Genomic DNA, 18,754 nt, shown 5'->3' with positions numbered 1-18,754 from the left:
CCCTAAGGAATCGAGGACTCTACGAACAAAAGTTGCACGATTCACATTGGCCGAAGATGGAACATTGTACAGAAGGATGTTCGATGGGCCGTTGGCAATATGCTTGGGTTCGGGAGACACCAACTACGTCCTACGAAAAATTCACGTGGGCACTTGCTGGAACCATTCTGGTGTCGAATCACTGGTTCACAAAGTCATCAGAGCAGGGTATTATTGGAAAATTATGGAAAACGATACTAAGGAGTTTGTTTGAAAATGCGACAAATGCCAAAGATATGCACCGATGATTCATCAGCCTGGGGAGCAGCTTCATTCAGTCATATCCCCATGGTCGTTAATGAAATGGGGAACAAATATCGTCGGCCCTCAGCCATCGGCCCCAAGTAAAGTTATGTTCATTTTATTTATGACTGACTATTTCTCTAAATGGGTTGAAGCATAGGCTTTCGAGAAAGTCGAAGAGAAAGAAGTTATATACTTCATATGGGATCACATCGTATGCCGAATCGGGATACCCGCCGAGATAGTGTGCGACAATGGAAAATAATTTATCGGTGGTAAAATAACAAAGTTTCTCGAAGATCACAAAATAAAAAGGATATTATCGATGATGTATCATCCTAGAGGGAATGGACAGGCCGAATTAACGAACAAGACCATCATTCAAAACCTAAAGAAAAGGTTGAACGACGCTAAGGGGAAATAGAGAGAAATTTTGCCCGAAGTCCTTTGGGCATATCGGACAACGACAAAATCCAGTATGGGGGCAATGTCGTTCTCCTTAGTATATGGTGCCGAAGCACTGATCCTGATCGAAGTCGGGGAACCAAGCGTCAGGTTTCGATACACAATGGAAGAATCAAATAACGAAGCTATGAACACAAGCCTCGAACTGTTAGATGAAAAATGGGAAGCCGCCCTCGTTCGAATGGCCGCCCAAAAATAGCAAATCAAAAGATATTATAATCGAAGAGCCAATATTCGACACTTCAAAATAGGGGACTTAGTTCTGAGAAAAGTCACCCTCAACACTCGAGATCCAAACGAGGGGAAACTCGGCCCAAATTGAAAAGGACCATATCAGGTTCTCGGTGTCATCGGAAAGGGATCTTACAAGCTTGTCACGATGAACGGCGAACAACTGCCAAATAATTGGAACATATCACTCCTCAAACGATACTATTGCTAAGGTATGACTCTCCCCCTTTTTCGTTTATATTCGATACTAACTTATTACAGGTGCTCGATCAAAGACATCGGGAAATTCTTCAACATAAAGACCTCGGGTTTTAAAGCACACGTTACACTCTTTTTCCTTAGATCAATTTTTGTCCCAAATAGGTGTTTTCGGTGAGGTTTTTAACGAGGAAACAATTATTTGTGCTACCTGGGGACAATTCAACAGTATCCGAGGCTTCTTTACAATTAACCTCGAACACTGGGGGGGCACTGCCCTCGGATGTTGTGTTTTCAAGGAAGATGCTTCGTGTCAACAAGGTCTCGATAGGAAAAAATTTTAAAGGATCAAACGGTCAAATGAATTGTGCCCACATAGATTGCCCGAGCCCTAATGACAAAACATGTACGCATGAATGGTCTATTAAAAGAAATACTTTTTCCTTATCAGATGTTCCATGCCTCCGTGAAATTCCTACTTTACAATTTCGTACTTACAATATATTACGAAAACCGGCTAAAGAGCCAATCACAACTGAATCTCGAGTAATTAACCCCGTACTCAGGACTGCCGTCCGAAAATCGACGTGCTTGAATTATTAAAATTTGAAATCTTAAGACCTTAAAAGGGCAATCCTCGATTTTATAGGCCATGACCACCCCACTCGGAGACTGATACTTCGAACAAGTTTGAAGCATAATCGAGAAACAAGCCCAATGGGCAAATATCAAGTTAAAAGCTACAGCCAAACTAACACGGTTCGGAGACGTCTGAATTTCGTAATCAAACAGGCCTTCAAATATTTTCATAAAACTGGTTAAAAAAAGGCTACCCTCGGCAAATTTATATAGGGTTTCGATAAACATCAGCCCTCGAAAACCTTAAGAGGTACCAAATTGAACAAACTTATGCTAAGGCATAACAAATTTTTTCGATAACACTGAATCCTAATGGGTACAGATTTATCTCATGCTAAGGCACAACAAATTTTAATATGATTAAATTTTTTAAGCAGAAAAAAGGGAAAATCCACTCTTGTGAGGTCATATCGGCCCGATCAAGAGCCTAAGGGACATTACATTATTGAGATCGAGGACCCGCCCTCGCTTAACCAAAACCTAAGGGTTTTTTCTACACCGAGTTCGAGCAATTACTCACTCGGTCATGGAGACTATAGCAATCCGATTTCAACAAAATTTTTACAAGGGAACGAAGTGAGTCAAATTTCTCACAAGACCTAAAGTATATCAGAATTTTCATAAGGCAAAAGCAAAACAGAGTTTTCACAAAATAGAAATCAGAGACAAATCGGAAAGAAAAGGGATCCTTCATAGATGCAAAAGTATTAGCAGAGACCAGTCAGGGTCTTATACAAAATCCAAAAAAGAAGAAAAAACTCTAAGTGCCTAATCTTCCCCGGGAGCTTTATCTTCTCCGCTCTCGGATCCACTCGCGCTCCCAGAGTCATCATCATCAGAGAGCAAAGCTTTGGCTTCGGCCCCTAGCACTTTCACATTCTCGATATCAGCAGTAAGTTCAAAAACACGAGCATGAATCTCTTCGAGAGTCTCTCTCCGAGACTGGCATTTGGCATGCTCGGCAATGTAGGATGATCGAACCTGAGTAGCATCAAAACATTTCCTTTGCTCGAGCGTTAGCGGCTTCAGTGTTAGCTTGGTAGACGGCCATGATCGCCTCCGCATCGGCCTTTACTCTTTCTGCTTCAGATGCGGCCTTTGCAAGCTCAGCGGCCAACCGAGTCTTGAGCTCCTCAATTTTCTTGGCTCGGGCCAAGCTCTCTTCCTTCATGCTTTGGAGTTGACACTGAGCCAAACTGGGCTCGAGCAGTATCTTTCTCCGAGGCGAGGCGGTCCATGTTCTGCTTCCACCTAAAATTCTCTGCCTTTTTCATCTTAGCCTCATCGCGAAGCTGCTCGATCTTTTCGGCCTTCTGTCGAACCTGTAGGATCAAAGTATTAGTCGCCATCCCCGAATAGACACACCAAACTTCTAAGAAAATTCTTCATTACCTGTTCGATCAAGTCAGTCTGCTCTTTGTGAGCTTTGGCTAGTTCAGCTCGGAGGTCCTTGATCTCCTCTTCTTTTTGCCCACTGATGAGTTTGAGGGCATCTCTCTCCTCTTTGAACCTTTTGAGATCGGCCTCACATCGGTTCAGCTCGGCTCGAGATTTGAAAATTGCTTCCCGATGAAGTGTCACGGCCTATGGAGAAAGGAAGGAAATAAAGGCAAATGTAAAACTAATAACAGAGACTGGAGTCTACCTGGTTCAGGAGTTGCTGAGCCTCATAAAAAATGATCGTTGCATCCAGATCGAAAACATCATCGACCCCCGTGAAGCAGCCAAGGAATAAGTCATCCCCTTCATGGATCGTTCCCACATCGGGGGTCTCCACAGCCTGGGCCTCCTAAAATTGCCCCTCGAAAAATGTGGGGAAGGGCGGCGAATCATCAATATTGATTTCCCCAAGTAAGACACTTGGGGTGCTCTCTCCTTTTCGGAGGGCCTAGGAACTGGACCATTCAGGCAAAACGGCCGATTCTTCATCACGGCGGACAGGCACACTCGCCAATTGTTCGTCACGGCAGGAGACATCTTCAGCCTCTGATGATTCTGGGACTTTGCTCGGAGCATCTTTCGAGGTCTCCTCAGTCCGAAGATGAGCCTCCTCGACCATCACCGACTTAGCTGCCTTTGAAGCTTAAGCGCTCCCCCTCTATCGACCCACCAGCTTGTAGTCTGCATCTTCTTCCTCTTCTTCATCTCGTAGTTTCTGGACTACGTCGGCAGGCAGAGCGGCAGTGTCATTCTTCGACTTACAAGCCTTGCTCTTTTTAGGCTTTAGAGTATCGAAAGGCGGGACCCTTTTCCTCTTTTTATCCTTGGCCGATTTTGTGGCATTCTCTTCCCCAGGTGGGGCGGCCTCATGACAGCATTGTCTCTGAGACCTGTATTGGAGGAAATTAAGTAAAAATGAAAAAGAATCATTTCACAGAAGGGCATCAAACGCGGATAGAGAAGCTTACCGCGATTTTTGGCCTCCCATCAGCCCTTTGCCAAATCGCGCCACGAGCACTCAGCATACGAAGAGGTCGAGGCAAGATTTCAAACCCAGCCTTCAAGGTTCGGGATCGCACCGGTCACCCAAGAAACCGCAACATCATAGAAGGGATGTCAAAACGAAAAGGCAAAAGAAACAAAAAGGTAAATGGAAACTATAGATGGGTTTGTACTTATGCTTCATGTTTCACTCTTCAGGGAATGACATCTTCTCGGCCGGAATTATGTCGGAAGTCCTCACTCGGACAAACCGGCCCATCCATCCTCGGTCCTTGTCCTTATCTATGCTCGAGAACAACACCTTGGTGGCTCGACGCTAAAGCCTTATTAGTCCGCCTCGATAAAGACTGGAGTTGTACATTCTAATGAGATGATCGAGGGTAAAAGGCATCCCCTCGACTTTGCTCACAATAAATCGAAGCAAAATAACTGTGCGCCAGAAGGAAGGATGGATCTGGCCCAGGGTTATTTGGTATTGGCGGCAGAAATTGAGGATAATAGGGTCAACGAGACCCAGCATAAAAGGGTAAGTGTAAAGGCTCAAGAACCCTTTCACGTGGGTGGTGATGTCCTCTCTGGGGGTCTGAATCACCACCTCTTTGTTTTCCCAATGGCAATCTTTTTTCACCCGCTCAAGATTGCCCTCCATCATCGAGCATATGTATCTCGACATTGGCTCACATCGTCCAGGTACCGATGAGGGTTTCTCGACTTTAAAGTCAGAAGTAAGATCGCATGACCTAGGAACACACTCTTCGACACGTGGCCCTACCGGCATTTTATAGCACGAAGACGAGGTGTTGAGTTCAAGAATCGAGATGTCCGTCGAGACCGAGGCTAGCAGCAATCGATACTAAGTATGACCAACTTCGAGTGAAGTGCAATAACGGAAAGGCGAGATATCCGTGACCGGTCAAAGATCACGGCGGAAATCTCGGAACAGATCGAATTAAGGGCGGTTATTTGTACCAATCATGGGATTTACTTCCGTAATTAGAATTATACTTTAATTAGGATTCCTCTAGTATATAAAGGGAAATCCCATCATTTGTAAAACACCTTACATTCATACAGATCAAAGCAATATCATATTCTCCCTTTAACTCACGTTCTTTTGTTTATCAACTTGCTGCTCTTTAACTGTTCTTGCTCTACCAAGCTCGAGGATTCATTAGCTCGAGGGCATTGATCAAACGTTGGTTTGCTTTGTATTATTGTCAATTTGCATCACTTATCTTTACGTTTATCAATTGATATTAAGTGAAATCACGTATCCTTAAAACCACATTATAAGTTTAATTGTTACTCAATTTTTAGGGTAAACAAAATGATAAATTTAATTCTTTCATGTTATTTGGACTACCTGCCAAAATCTTGATTGTTATATTGGGTTTGCAAAATTATGAATTTTTTGTATATGATCTTCCAAAATCTAGTAAACCTGTTAAATCTCGTTATTAGATGGAAAAAGTATAACTTGTCTAATTAGATTTCAGATGTTATCTGCAGTGAAGTATAATCAGTTAGCAAATGGATTTCTCTAATAGTCTTTTCATTGCTTTTTGAAGACATAGAATAAGTAAAAAATAACTTGAGTGAAGTTGAAGTATTCAAATGCTTAAATCAGAATATCTAGTTTTCAAATTATCGTCTATATATCTGAATCCTTGTAGTAGGCGAATCTTCTCTTTTATGGCCCTTTTCTAGAGTTTTGAGCTATTAAGCTAATTAATGATTTGTGCTTGCATTTACATTTAACGTTAGCGATCTAAATACAATAGATTTATTATTGGGTTGTCCATTTCCTCTCTAAATCATTCATGTTTCAGCTCATACCTCTATGTGGTACCTGTTTTATTTATTTAGGGTTATTTTTGTCTGGATATTAGTTACTTAATAGAAACTGGGTATATGTTAAATAATTTTGAAAAGTTGGTTGTAGGTTAAAGAGTGCTACTATGAGCCCGTTTGGACATAAGAAATTTTTTCCTTTTTTTCCAAAATATTTTCACTTTTCTCGTAACCAACGTTTGTTCATAAAATTTTCAATTTTCACTTGAAGATACATTTTGGAAATTTTCGAAAATTTGAAAATGTTTTTCAAAATTTTCACTCAAATCATTCACAAAACTTCAAAAACAACCCAAAATTATATTTATGTCCAAATAGAACTCTAAATTTCAAGTACCATTTTTACTTGAAATTTTTTTTCATCCTGTTTTGAAATTTTACAATTCTTATGTCCAAACGCCCACTAATATTGGGGATCCATGCTTCGACATCCGCAGTAAAATCAGCAGCCAAATTTACGGCCCTCTTCCACCTGTTTTTCTTGTGGAAATGACATCAAATAGATATTTTTAAGCATATTGTTTAAAATATATTCACAGTTTATAATATATTTAAGATTAGTTAACTTCGCTTAAATTTCAGGACACGACGTCCTAGAATTTAAACCTCAAAATTCAAACTTCAAGACATCGTATCCTAAAGTACGAAAATTGTGTCCTTAAGTTCGAATTTTATGTACTAAATTTTAAATTAGTAGTTCAGCAATTTAGGACACCGTGTCCTAAAGTTCATAAATTGTGTTTTAAAATTCGAATCTTATGTCCTAAATAAGATACAATTAGTGGTCAGAAATTTAGGACATTTAATCCTGAAGTTTAAATTAGCAGTTGGATAAGATACTTATAGCCTGTTTGGCCAAGCTTCTTTTTGGCCAAAAGTGCTTCTTTTTTTTTGCTAAAGACACTTTTGGCCAAAAATTGAGGTGTTTGACAGCTTTTGGAAGGAAAAAAAGTGCTTTTGAGGAGAAGCAGAAGCAGTTTTGAAGAAGCAAAAAAAGTAGCTTCTCTCCAAAAGCCTTTTTTGAGAAGCACTTTTGAGAAAAATACACTTAGAAGCAGTTTTTTAAAGCTTGGCCAAATACTAATTACTGCTCAGAAGTGATTTTTAAACTAATTAGCCAAACACAAACTGTTTCTCACCAAAAGTACTCTTGAGAAAAGTATTTTTTTTAAAAAAGTACTTCTCAAAATAAGCTTATTTTTGCAGCTTGGCCAAACGGGCTATTAGTTAGGTGAATTATTAATTTTTAAATACATTGTAAATTGTAGATATATTTTATATAGAGGGGTTAAAATTGATTATTGGTGCACTTTGCCCTCTTTTCTTATTCTCCAAGCCTACTGGTCTCTTTTACAAGATCCCGAGTCTCTCATATCATCACTCAGCTCGCTCTCTTTCTCTCTCTCTCTCTCTCTCGGTGGTTTCAAATCATCAGCTTCGTAAATCACTACTGAAAAAGATTAATCGGAGGGTTTTTTAAAATTTTGGTGACAACCTGTAATACTCTTTTGCCTTTTGTTTTCTTGTCCCAGCAATCAAGACTGCCTTTTCAGTCTCATATTTTTTTTATTTTTTTAGGTTATCTTTAGCAGCAATGGCGTCTAAGGCAACAACGGATGTTCCTATGAAGGGTGGATTTAGCTTTGATTTGTGCAGAAGGAATGAGATGCTTGTGAATAAAGGACTTCGGGGTCCTTCTTTCCTCAAGACTGGCACTACCATCGTCGGCTTAATTTTTCAGGTACCTATAGTGGTTATTCTGTTTAGACTGGAAATGTTTCTAATTTATATCAGTATTTCCCCTTTTTATTTGGGTCTTGACTGGCCTACATAGCTTAGTGTTCCTTAATGTTGCAATTTGAATGAATTTTATCTCTCTACACGATAGCTCTAGTAATATTGAGTAAGCAAAGTATGGTTCACGAATGAGAATGTGGATTCCGTTTAACTAAATCCTTAGACTAAATTGTTACTAATAAAAAGGAGAATTGTTGGTTGAACTAAGAATCTAAAACGAGAGGTACTGGGAAATGTTTAATACTAAGAAGACAATCAATAAGCATGTTTTCGGATTATCTAAGAGTAAGGATTGTAGAGATACAGCTTTCCTTGATGCTTCTATTGTCAACTAGATAAGGTGACGCCTGTGAGCACATGCCCAACGGTGTGACTTAGATGTATGTGCTCATGTGAACAAAATCAAATTTAATCTCTGGCAATTTAGAGGAAAAATGACAAGAATCTAGTAGCTCTTTTACAATAACTTCAAAATTATGGTCATATTGAATGATGGATAGCAAAAGACACGAAGGAAAAGAAAACATAACTAATATAACCCAATGATAGACAGAAGAAAACATAACTAATATAACCCAATGATAGCCAATTCAACTGTAAGAATGAAAAACATCTAAATCCAGAGTCTAGATCCAGGTTATCAATAAATAGGATATCAATAAATAGGATACATCAACTGATTCATCAACTGATTCTGCAGATAATTTTCCTAGTATTCTCCTCCCTCCTTTCAGAAGACAACTTTACTGTTGTTTTGACGAAGACACAACAACATGCACATCTATTGCACTTCAAGATGTATTTCTTTCACATCTCCAACATACAACCTTCAAAAAAAGTTGCTAATACAAGAAGATGTCAACCCTGAGATATTTCAACTCATAGAAATATTTTATAAATATCTTTATTCATATAACATAGGTGCAAAATCCTGCAAGGGAACACTCACTAGTAGAAGATAAGTTGAGAGATTTAACTTTCAGGACACGCGTTAGAGTAGAAGGAAGAATCAGTTTCATAATAAATGGCACTCTTGAAGAATAAAATAACTTACTGAAATAATTCATAGAGACTTTCTTTATTTGGAGAATTCAATGCTATAATAACACAACAAATAGTCACTTCAATAGGCAGGAATATATATGAATAGCTATAAAAGCTTTAATGCTACTTAGGATGAAAGATATGAAAAAGATTTAGGACAATGCACAACTTCTAGCCAATGTTGCAAAGCAAGTTTTTGAGCCTTCCCATTCTTTGACAGTCCCCTTCCATCCTTCGCTCATCATATACGTGCTCCAACCACCAAAAGACATCAATTTCTGTTTTTTTGACATTGAAAAACACTGCTGAACTCCTTTTGAAAGCTGCAAAATCTAAAGCCTTCCACCTACATATATCAGTGAACCACTTTAATAAACAACATAATCGAGACACTAATTAAAGATTCAATTCTCAAATAGTAAGACCACAAGCAATAACTTTTCAACCACAACAGCATAATCTACAAGGTTTATTTTGATTCTCTAAACTTGATAGAAACAGTATTGAATCAAAGCATCTAAGAGTATATCGCTTGCATAAGAAAATATAGATATTTTTTCTGGTTTTCCTATAAGAAGTAAAAACTTTAAATGGACCAAAATGAGGATTTTTAAAACGTTTTAGTAATCGTCCAACGCATTAGAGCGCTCAAAGGCAAGACATGAAAGGGAAAAAGACATGAATCAGCAATACCAATCACATATACATTAAGATGATCTGTTAAATCGGAATAACAGCATACTCCTACTACTTTCCGCAACAACACTAAACAACAATACATTTTGATCAATTTCTAAAGAAGTTCGCAACAATATAGAGTTGTTGTGCATCTTTATTAACTTCTACTATAACTAAAATTAATCAATCAATGGAGGATTCAAAGATTCCATTATGGAAATTGATAATCAAAGTAAGTTAAAAATCTCGCATACATGCTACTTTGCTTTATATATTAACTGCATTTATAAGAAAAAACATACAAACTCATACATACTAAATCTCATTGAATTCCTTTTTTCTCAAAACACATTTTTGTCTGTCTTGAATCTTAATAAGACGATTATTAAATTTATCTTCCGCAAATTCTTCTATCCTCGACTCCTGTACAATTGTCTAGAGCATCTTCACTTAATTTAGTGGTTGTTCATGGAACCTTTCTTCTTTCAATCTTACTTTCTTTGCTTGTTTAATTGTTTACACAAATTCAACAATGATTATATAGGTCGTTCACAAACTCTATTTTATATGCCTAACTTAATTTGATATGCCACAAGATTGAATTTGTTGAATTACTCAATTATTTAATAGAGCATTTTATACTCATTAACAACAAAAGATATTTCTTCCTTACTACTATGAATCATCTGTATTTAATCTTTTATGACAAAAGTCATCAACAAAAATTAATTAGAAAGAAAAGAAATTACCGAGAGTAAAGCAGATTGAACCATCCAAATTGTGAGAGTAAGGAAAAAGCAATACTATCTGAGCTAATGCTCTTATGAAACTCCAACCCATCCCTGAATTAATATTCTTTGTCGACATCTTAGTACTATCTGCAGTTGCTGGAACAACACCACGTTTTGTAAAAAAAAAAAAAAAATAGGGAACAAAAAGCGTAAACAGATAAATAAAGAAAACAATTAGAAACCTTGTATCCCTCTATGATATATTCAGATCTCATCTTAAAAAGCTACTTTGTTCAATTAATAGGAAAAATTAGTTGAGAAAACTAACCCTGAAAATTTCTCACAACAAATGAAAATGTTTAACAAATAAATAATCTTACCATTTATCGTGCTCGATCTCAATGGATGAGATCTTCTGAGATTAAACAAAAGAAGAGGCGGCTTTGATACATCCGCAAGCTCCGACGTACACTCAATCCCCATCGAAAGGGTAGAACGATGATAAAGCAGTAGGTGGCTTTGGATTGCATTTGAATTCACACATAAGACATTTCATTGGGAAGTACAATAAATTGTTCAAGGGCAAATAAGTGACTCAGACAAGCAAAAGCTGGAGAAGATTAAAGCAAAAATTAAGGGAAAAGCTTATCTAAAATTGAGATACCCAGCTAGGAGATGAATGTAACTGAAAGATGAGTTGTAGTTCGAAGTGTGAAATGAAGAAAATAGGTTTATGAAAGCAGATGAGGGTTCTAGAATTGTGTCAGGAGTGTTTTGGGTTGGAATATGTATCGAAAAATTTTAAAAAAAATGGCAGAGTAAAATGACAAATTTGCCCTTGTTCGACCATTCTTAACTTTTCTATATAGTTTCTATTGTCAATGTCATTCATTCTGCTATGTTCTATGCACTATACTATTAACCTTGAGGGTATTTTATAGTAGCAAGACTCTTTCGATATGCTATTCTCTATGCAAATTGACCAATTCCCTATATTTCTATGAGTTTTCTCATTTCAGTTAAAAAGTATGCATTAAGGTTGAGATCAAAAGGGTAAAAGACGAAAGAATGCATTAAGGTTAACATAATTGACTGGCTACGTAAGGAGAGCAAATATGTGTCTATTTTACTGCAAATCAAGCCCCTACTACCTAGATTCCCTTTTCTCATTTTCAACTAAGGTTCATAAACAGGGTCGAATTGTTGAAGGACATGAAACAATCAAACACATAATTAAATCAGTAACTCAACTACATAGATGATTCATGCAATAAATATACAAATCGCAATACAACAATAAAGATATCAAGTTCCACCACAACTCTAGATCAAGAGATCCTAGCTGCACATAATCTGGCGGACAATAATAAATAAAAAAACATATCTTAAACTCGAGAACAATGGAGAAAATATGAAACTCTATGGTAATCTTCTCATTGTCGCGTGCCTTGCTCTTGTACCTTGTTTTTGCTCCCAAAAAGGTTGAATCGCCCTCCCAAAAAAGCCCTAATTATTTATACCATGTTAAAATATTTAAAAGATGGAATTTCCCTTAGAAGGGTGCTTCCGAACAGTAGGTCATGAATTGAACATAAATTCCTCGTCCTTCACCCTATAACGCTCTGTGTTGTGTGTTGATTGTGTGACATCTGTCTAGAATTTGAAGCTATTAGAAAGAACAAACTTTTATTTATTTAATTATGTCTTCAACATGCCCCTCATGTGCGGGGCTGGTTCTTTTTCATGGGCCAAGCAGGCAAAAGGTCTTTTGATAATGGGTGGCGGTGAGAACTCAAACCAAGACCGCTGCCTGCTCTGATACCATGTCGAACTGTGTGACTATCTCATGTAAAAGCTTAAGTTAAAGAGAATATACATGTATTTATTTAACCATGTCATCAACACTGTGCATGCCTATTTTTTACACTGTCATGATCCCCTTTATGTGGCATCTTTTCCTCTTTCCTTGTCTATTTTGATCTATCCCTTAGTTCCTTTGCCCTCAGTGCGAGCCCTTGAACCTCAATGCGCGTGTTTTTGATACTTAACAAGCTGAAAATGATTTCTCATACCAATTGCACCTAGTTCCAAAATAAATCTAAATTAGGCTTGTTCACACAAAAACGTAACTCAAGACGTTCAAATGAGAAGAAACTACACGAAAACACAAAGAATTTTTGAGACATTAGTGAGATTTGTAGTAAGACTTAATCCATAATGGTGCATTAATTGCAAGAATGGAATGTACACTATGGGAGATCAGAGTTCAAATCCTAGTAGATGTAAAACAAGATTAGTTTTTTTTCATATGTTTAAATTTTGGTGGATAGAGCTATCGAACACCCATATTGGTGGAATGATGCTAATGGTAGAATAGTCTAGGTGCGAGCAAACTTGCTGCAGGAATTAAATTAAAAGCAGTGCTTTTATTTTGTTATAAGCCACATGCATCAACATTTGCGTACTATATTTTCATCTAGATATTGGAGCTTTCGCCTTTTTCTAAATAATTTAAGGAGAACAAAAAAAAAGACATTTGGTTTGGGTCTTTTGCATTGAAGTTCAAAATGGAGATAGCATTTCAGGATCCATCATTTACTTGGGGAAGGATCATTTCAGGCGAAAGGCATTTGAGTGTTGTGGTGAAAGACCGTTTTACTAGTTGTTTGCTTTCACTTGTTTGGACAAGATTTCTATTGTTTTGCAAACTACATGAGAGAGGCTTCATTGCTTCTGAAATTCATACATATTAACTTGTCTCTATTAAAATATACACGCATAGGTTGTATATTTACCCGAATATTCTGCTACTAGTATCTAACATTTGGCTACTGACAGCATATGTTAATAGGACTTTTCTGCGAGGAAATTGTGTGGGCAAAACAACTTTACCTTGCCATCGAAAACTTTTCTCTTTTTATCAAAAATCCTCTGCCATATTTGGAGTAAAAATGGAAAGAAAGATGAGTTTTGTACACCATTCATAATGTTGCCTACTGGTGGAAGATATTTTCTTCCATTTGATTCCAACTGCCTTGTTTAGAGGGACACAAAGAAGAGTGATGAAGAAAATGTTGCTTAGTTCACCAAGAAAATATTGCATCTGTGGCCCACGCTTTTTTCTTGTCTTTCCTTCCGTTTATTTTTTGGCTTTTTTTTGCTTTGAAGTATGAAGTTTGTAATTTTCATGCTATGTTTTGATCTTTGGCTATTCCTATCCTTAGAGTCCTTTGGAAGGAGTGGTTGACAAACTCTCACCAAGTTGTTAGTGGAATTTCTAACCGTGAATTGACCATTCATTATTTTTCCCTTATTACAAACAATTATCTTTGATCTTCCTAACCTATTGACTTGGATCACATCATCCCGAACTTTTGATCGTATGTCGTCCAGCTTTGTTGGTGTTGTGAGTGTCAGTCTTCTAATGCCAACTCTCTGGTAGGCCAATCGATCTAACTGCATGATCGATCTAACGAAGATTCCCATGTAGATCTATGAAACTACAGCCGAACCAAATGGAAATCCTAGGTATAGGCAGGTCCAATTCCATCAATTTTGGTTGAGGCAATTCTTACTTGTTCATCGCCAACTAATCTAGCTCCTGAAATATATAACATTCTTGATTGATTGAGACAAAACGATTTCCTCAATACAGCTTAACTTCGTTATCAGCAGATATAATCATACCTATGCTAAGACAGTAAATCGTACATCAGCTGTTAAAAATACGACGCAATGTTTATGGATAGCAAGGCATAATGCTCCTCAAAATCTGCATTTTGGAGATCTTGTTGTGTGTGCAAATCACAATAACTACTAAAATCGTTTTATGCTGAAAAGGTTCAGATTTGCCCTTGAACTATGTGAAATGGTCTAGAACTCTCGATATACCCTTCACTAATAGTTGGGTTCAGGTATGCCCTTGTCATTACAAAAATGGTACACATGCCCTTATTGATAGATGGAGCATTAGTTGGATCTATTCAGTATCTAAGCACTTTTATTAAGTATCTAAGCACTTTTATTAGCACCTGGGGCTGGCTGCCACGTGTTCCATATATTGCAAAATATTAATGGAGGCAATATCTAGACCATTTTGCAAAATTAGGGGCTAATTTGACCTTTTTCATTTCGCTCGTTGTCTTTCATCTTCCCGAAAAATCACCTCACATCCTAGCCAAGAATCTTCTTCATCACAAAACCTACTCCTCAAAACACTCCCTTTTTAACGCCTATTTTTCTAACTATAGTCTTTTCTCTTACCAACTCCAACCTACACATTCGAAGATGACTTTTGCTTTAGATATTATAATGGCTTGTCTTGTTGATGAAGGTTGTTTTTGGTGATGAAAGATTTCTATAGTGAGTTCTGTGTTGGTGATAAGGTGGTGATTATGGTGACTTTTTGTCTTTTCGTTGAACATTGTGTGGTGAGGAAGGGTGGTGAGATGTGGTGCTTGGTGTGGCATTTTTTAGGTGAGGAAATGGTGATGGTGAGAAAGGTTTAGTACTTTTGGAGTGGAGGAAGAAGGTGAAGTAGATAGTGAAAAAGTGGTCGATGGTTGTTGCTGGTGGGCTTCTTGCTGATCTAGTTCTATCGGGGAAACAAAGCAAAAAAATAGTTTTTTGTTGGTGACAGTAGTTGGCAATGATGGTTTTTGGCCATGGTGGAGTTTTTTTCAGTGGGTCTTCATGGTTGTCTTTTCGAAAGGGTTCTGGAAAAGGGAGAACAGAGGCAAATGGAAGAATGTTGTTGGTGGCCTCTCAGCCGTTTTTAAGTGAGTTTTTTTTTTTTTTTGAGGTATCAACAGAGGTCAATCGATGGTTGACGAATGAGGTTATGGTGGTGTCGTGGAATGAAATTGTGGGACCAAGGCTTTTGCGATATATTGTGGTGGACTGAGAAAAGAGATAGTGTGAGGTTTGGCGCCTCGTCTTCTTTTCTATTAGAATCTGTTTAAAGGGGTGTTTTGAGGTGTTAGTTATGCAGCGGAGAAGGAACTTTGACCGAGAAGATTGGTGTATGAAGTGAATGTTTGGAAGATGAAGGACAGTGAGTGAAAAAATAAAAAAGGATCAAATTTGCCCCTAAACTTTGCGAAATGGTCTGGATATAGCAACCGTTACTAGTTGACCTTTTCCACATCTAAATCATTTCGCATAATTTAGGGGCAAATTTGACCTTTTTCCCTTATTTTAAAGTGTAGATTATATATCATAAATGGTAGAGTTTTCGAATTTGAACCGGTTAATTACAGCAAGGTGAGATATAGATCTTTCAACCTAAACTGCAAAGAGACTCGTATTACACGAAAGGAGATTTTTGGTGGCCTGGAGGATTGTTTTTCTCTTTTCCTTGGAAGGTAGAGTCGTAGCCTACCAATGGCCAATATATAGATGTAATGTGACAGAGAAGGTAAAACAGAGAAGAAATTGTTATTTGAGGACAATAAGAAAGTGTGGAGAGCTTTTGTCTTTTATCTTTGACAACTCGGAGTTTGTTATTACAATCCGGCAATAGCATGCATGTTGTGAAAAGCAGAGCCATCAACCATAAAGTATGTTTCTACGTTAATGTTTGGAATTTGGAGTCTGGGACTTATAGCTTGTGTACTTTGCCTTCTTAACTTCGTTCCACTATTATTTTTCTCCAATTGGAACACTATACGAGTAGCTCTATATAAAGGAAGACGAAACCCATTTTACTTATTAAAAAAAGAAATGAGATGAAACCCCTCTTAATATGATAGACATAATTGCAAAAACCTACTAAATCCCCTTGTCAAGCACCGAGTCTAGTTTGAATTTTGCGGCCAAAGTAGCTCCATTCCATACTAACTTCAAGCAAAGAAAGGACTGGGTTATCCGCTAATTCTGGAGCTTATCTTATCATTAAGGGGCAAGGTGTTATAGAAGGGTGTAGCTTCAGACTTCTCAGCTGCAGGAACAAGAAATCCAAAATAGAATGACTTCGCAATTACAACCACAAGAAAGCCACCGCCCTCGGCCTTTAGGGATAGAGACAGCGGCTATTAGCTTGGGGCTATCTTCCATATATGAAATTAAGAACCATAAACATTGTTAACGGCATTGCTGAATGATATCGGTCCGTAAGTCTCTGCCAATCCTACATGTTTTTCTTTCTTTTTCTCCTTTTTACAGTATCTTTTGATATACCTTCATCGTCATTTTTTTTCCTTTATGGGTGATGTTGCTTTTATGAATGTCTCATCTGATTGATCATTCGTAAGAACCTGCATGTAGGGGATCAGCAGACTCAGGAAGTTACACGTTTGATCAAATTGCCTTTAGGAGTATCCCATTCGTACAATTATCCACGATTGCTGCATGCTGTACCAGCAGACTTTGGAAGTGATTCTTATTTAACAGCTTAGTGTTTTGTCTTCAGGATGGTGTCATTCTTGGAGCAGACACACGGGCGACTGAAGGGCCAATTGTTGCTGATAAGAACTGTGAGAAGATTCATTACATGGCCCCTAACATATATTGCTGTGGAGCAGGGACAGCTGCTGATACTGAGGCAGTGACTGGTAATTGAGTTTGATATCCATGTATTTCTGTTTGTAATAATAACATCTCTTCTCAAGTTTCAAATCCTTGTCTCTCTATTTCTCTCTCATACCTTAAGTAGCAACTGCTATTTTATAGACATGGTCAGTTCCCAACTGAAGCTTCATAGGTATCACACTGGTCGTGAATCCAGGGTTGTGACAGCTCTTACTCTTTTGAAGACTCATCTTTTCAGGTGTGCTTATATTTTAATGTTGCTTCGTGATAAAATAACATCTTTGCATGCAATTAAATTGATAAAACAGAGGCTTAACTATGTTCTCTTAACCAGCTACCAGGGCTACGTCTCAGCTGCTTTGGTCCTTGGTGGGGTTGATGTCACAGGACCACATCTGCATACTGTGAGTGGTCTTGTGTTGGAGTCGCTTTAGTATATTATTATTTTTCCCATTGTAGAAATCCTGAATGTTGCTGGTCAATGGCCTGTTCTCAGATTTATCCACATGGATCAACTGATACTCTGCCATATGCTACAATGGGCTCTGGTTCCCTTGCAGCGATAGCAATCTTTGAGTCAAAATACCGGGAAGGGTTAAGTGTAAGCTCATTTCCTGCAGCTATGTTTAGTCCACTGGATTTGGCGTCTATATACATTGTAAATTGTTAAATGTTGAGGTGGAGTTTTGGTGCAGAAAGATGAAGGGATAAAGCTAGTAGCAGAGGCCATATTGTCTGGGGTGTTCAATGATCTTGGTAGTGGAAGCAACGTTGATATCTGTATAATAACAAAGGTTTGATCTCCCTTTAGCAAGCAATGACAGAATTTTCTCCTTATTATACATAAAGCATGTAATATTTGGTTAGTATATCGCTTTAAAACTTCTACTGGTGATTGTTAGGGGCACACGGAGTACTTGAGGAATCATATGTTGCCTAATCCTCGCACCTATCCACAGAAGGGTTACTCATTCCCTAAAAGGACTGGTTAGTGTTCTCATACTTGGTCAGTGAAGATCCACATAGCCGATCCCAACTTGTTTGGCACTAAGGCGCAATTGTTGTTTGTAATGTTTTCATACTTGTCAACCTCCAATGCAACTGAGATATACCTTGTTAAAAGTACAAATTTGTTTCTTTCAAATGCTTTGCATTTTACTAATATTGTCAGTTGAATTGTTGTTGTGCTTACAGAAGTTCTTCTTACAAAGATTACACCATTAAGAGAGGTGGTAGAGGTAATTGAAGGTGGAGACGCTATGGAAGAATAGCTGTATTGCAATGATGAGTTCCATTGTCATTTCTTTGAAGAAGTTAAACTATTTCCAGTAGTTGGAACTATTGTAATTTTTCTAAATGACCTATTTAATCTGTTTCATCAGACGTAGCTTTCAAACAAATTTGTTGCTAGAGAATGAAAGATTGGCGGGGTCTAAATGAAGGATTTTGTAGTTTTTGTTGCCCTAGTGTTGTCAATAGTTTTTCTTGCAGTTTAAGTCGAGTTTTTGTGTTGTTTGCGAAGGAAAGAAAGACAATTATCGTCAATTATGGCAGAGAGAATGACAGAGATGTTTGCCCTGGTGCTGTATATAGCATTTATATCAATATAACATTTGCTGGGGTCACCATCTCCTAATTATTTTCTCAAATGTAGAAAGCAAAATGACAGAAAAGGAAAACATTTGAAGTTTTATTGGCCAATTTTGGATAAAATCTGCTGAAATGATTGTGAAAACAAAAGCGGGTGAAGATCACAACTGTACAAATTAAGTAGTTGGAACATCGAAGATACTACTATTTACTGCTAAATCGGTCTGTTTCTTCCCAAGAGCAGAGAGAACAATGTCAATAGGAAGCAAAGGAAAAGG

General features: G+C 37.7%; 1 protein-coding gene across 2 annotated transcripts; it reads left to right on the top strand.

Moving 5' to 3' along the window:
- Positions 1 to 7,450: 7,450 nt before the first annotated feature.
- On the top strand, positions 7,451 to 18,349 carry LOC107777055 (proteasome subunit beta type-7-A). 2 transcript variants are annotated; one of them, XM_016597017.2, is made up of 9 exons: positions 7,451 to 7,605; positions 7,687 to 7,849; positions 16,768 to 16,909; positions 17,028 to 17,124; positions 17,221 to 17,290; positions 17,383 to 17,487; positions 17,582 to 17,680; positions 17,789 to 17,873; positions 18,081 to 18,349. In XM_016597017.2, the coding sequence occupies exons 2-9, from the start codon at positions 7,703 to 7,705 to the stop codon at positions 18,155 to 18,157; spliced, it is 822 nt and encodes a 273-aa protein (XP_016452503.1). In that variant the 5' UTR covers positions 7,451 to 7,605; positions 7,687 to 7,702; the 3' UTR covers positions 18,158 to 18,349. The 2 variants fall into 2 exon arrangements, with proteins under 2 accessions (XP_016452503.1, XP_075089266.1); XM_075233165.1 differs by having other exon boundaries at positions 7,459 to 7,595.
- Positions 18,350 to 18,754: the final 405 nt, after the last annotated feature.

Source organism: Nicotiana tabacum, chromosome 16 (assembly GCF_000715075.1).
Source record: "Nicotiana tabacum cultivar K326 chromosome 16, ASM71507v2, whole genome shotgun sequence".
Taxonomy (NCBI): Eukaryota; Viridiplantae; Streptophyta; class Magnoliopsida; order Solanales; family Solanaceae; genus Nicotiana; species Nicotiana tabacum.
The sequence above is the reverse complement of the archived record's forward strand: the minus strand, read 5'-3'. Positions and strand labels throughout refer to the sequence as shown.

Bases quoted from the DNA above. Each gene is read 5' to 3' on its own strand.
- LOC107777055 (XM_016597017.2), top strand. From the start codon at position 7,703: ATGGCGTCTAAGGCAACAACGGATGTTCCTATGAAGGGTGGATTTAGC. The intron at 16,910-17,027 runs GTAATTGAGTTT...GCTATTTTATAG, and splicing joins TGATACTGAGGCAGTGACTG to ACATGGTCAGTTCCCAACTG. The intron at 17,874-18,080 runs GTTAGTGTTCTC...TTGTGCTTACAG, and splicing joins CTCATTCCCTAAAAGGACTG to AAGTTCTTCTTACAAAGATT.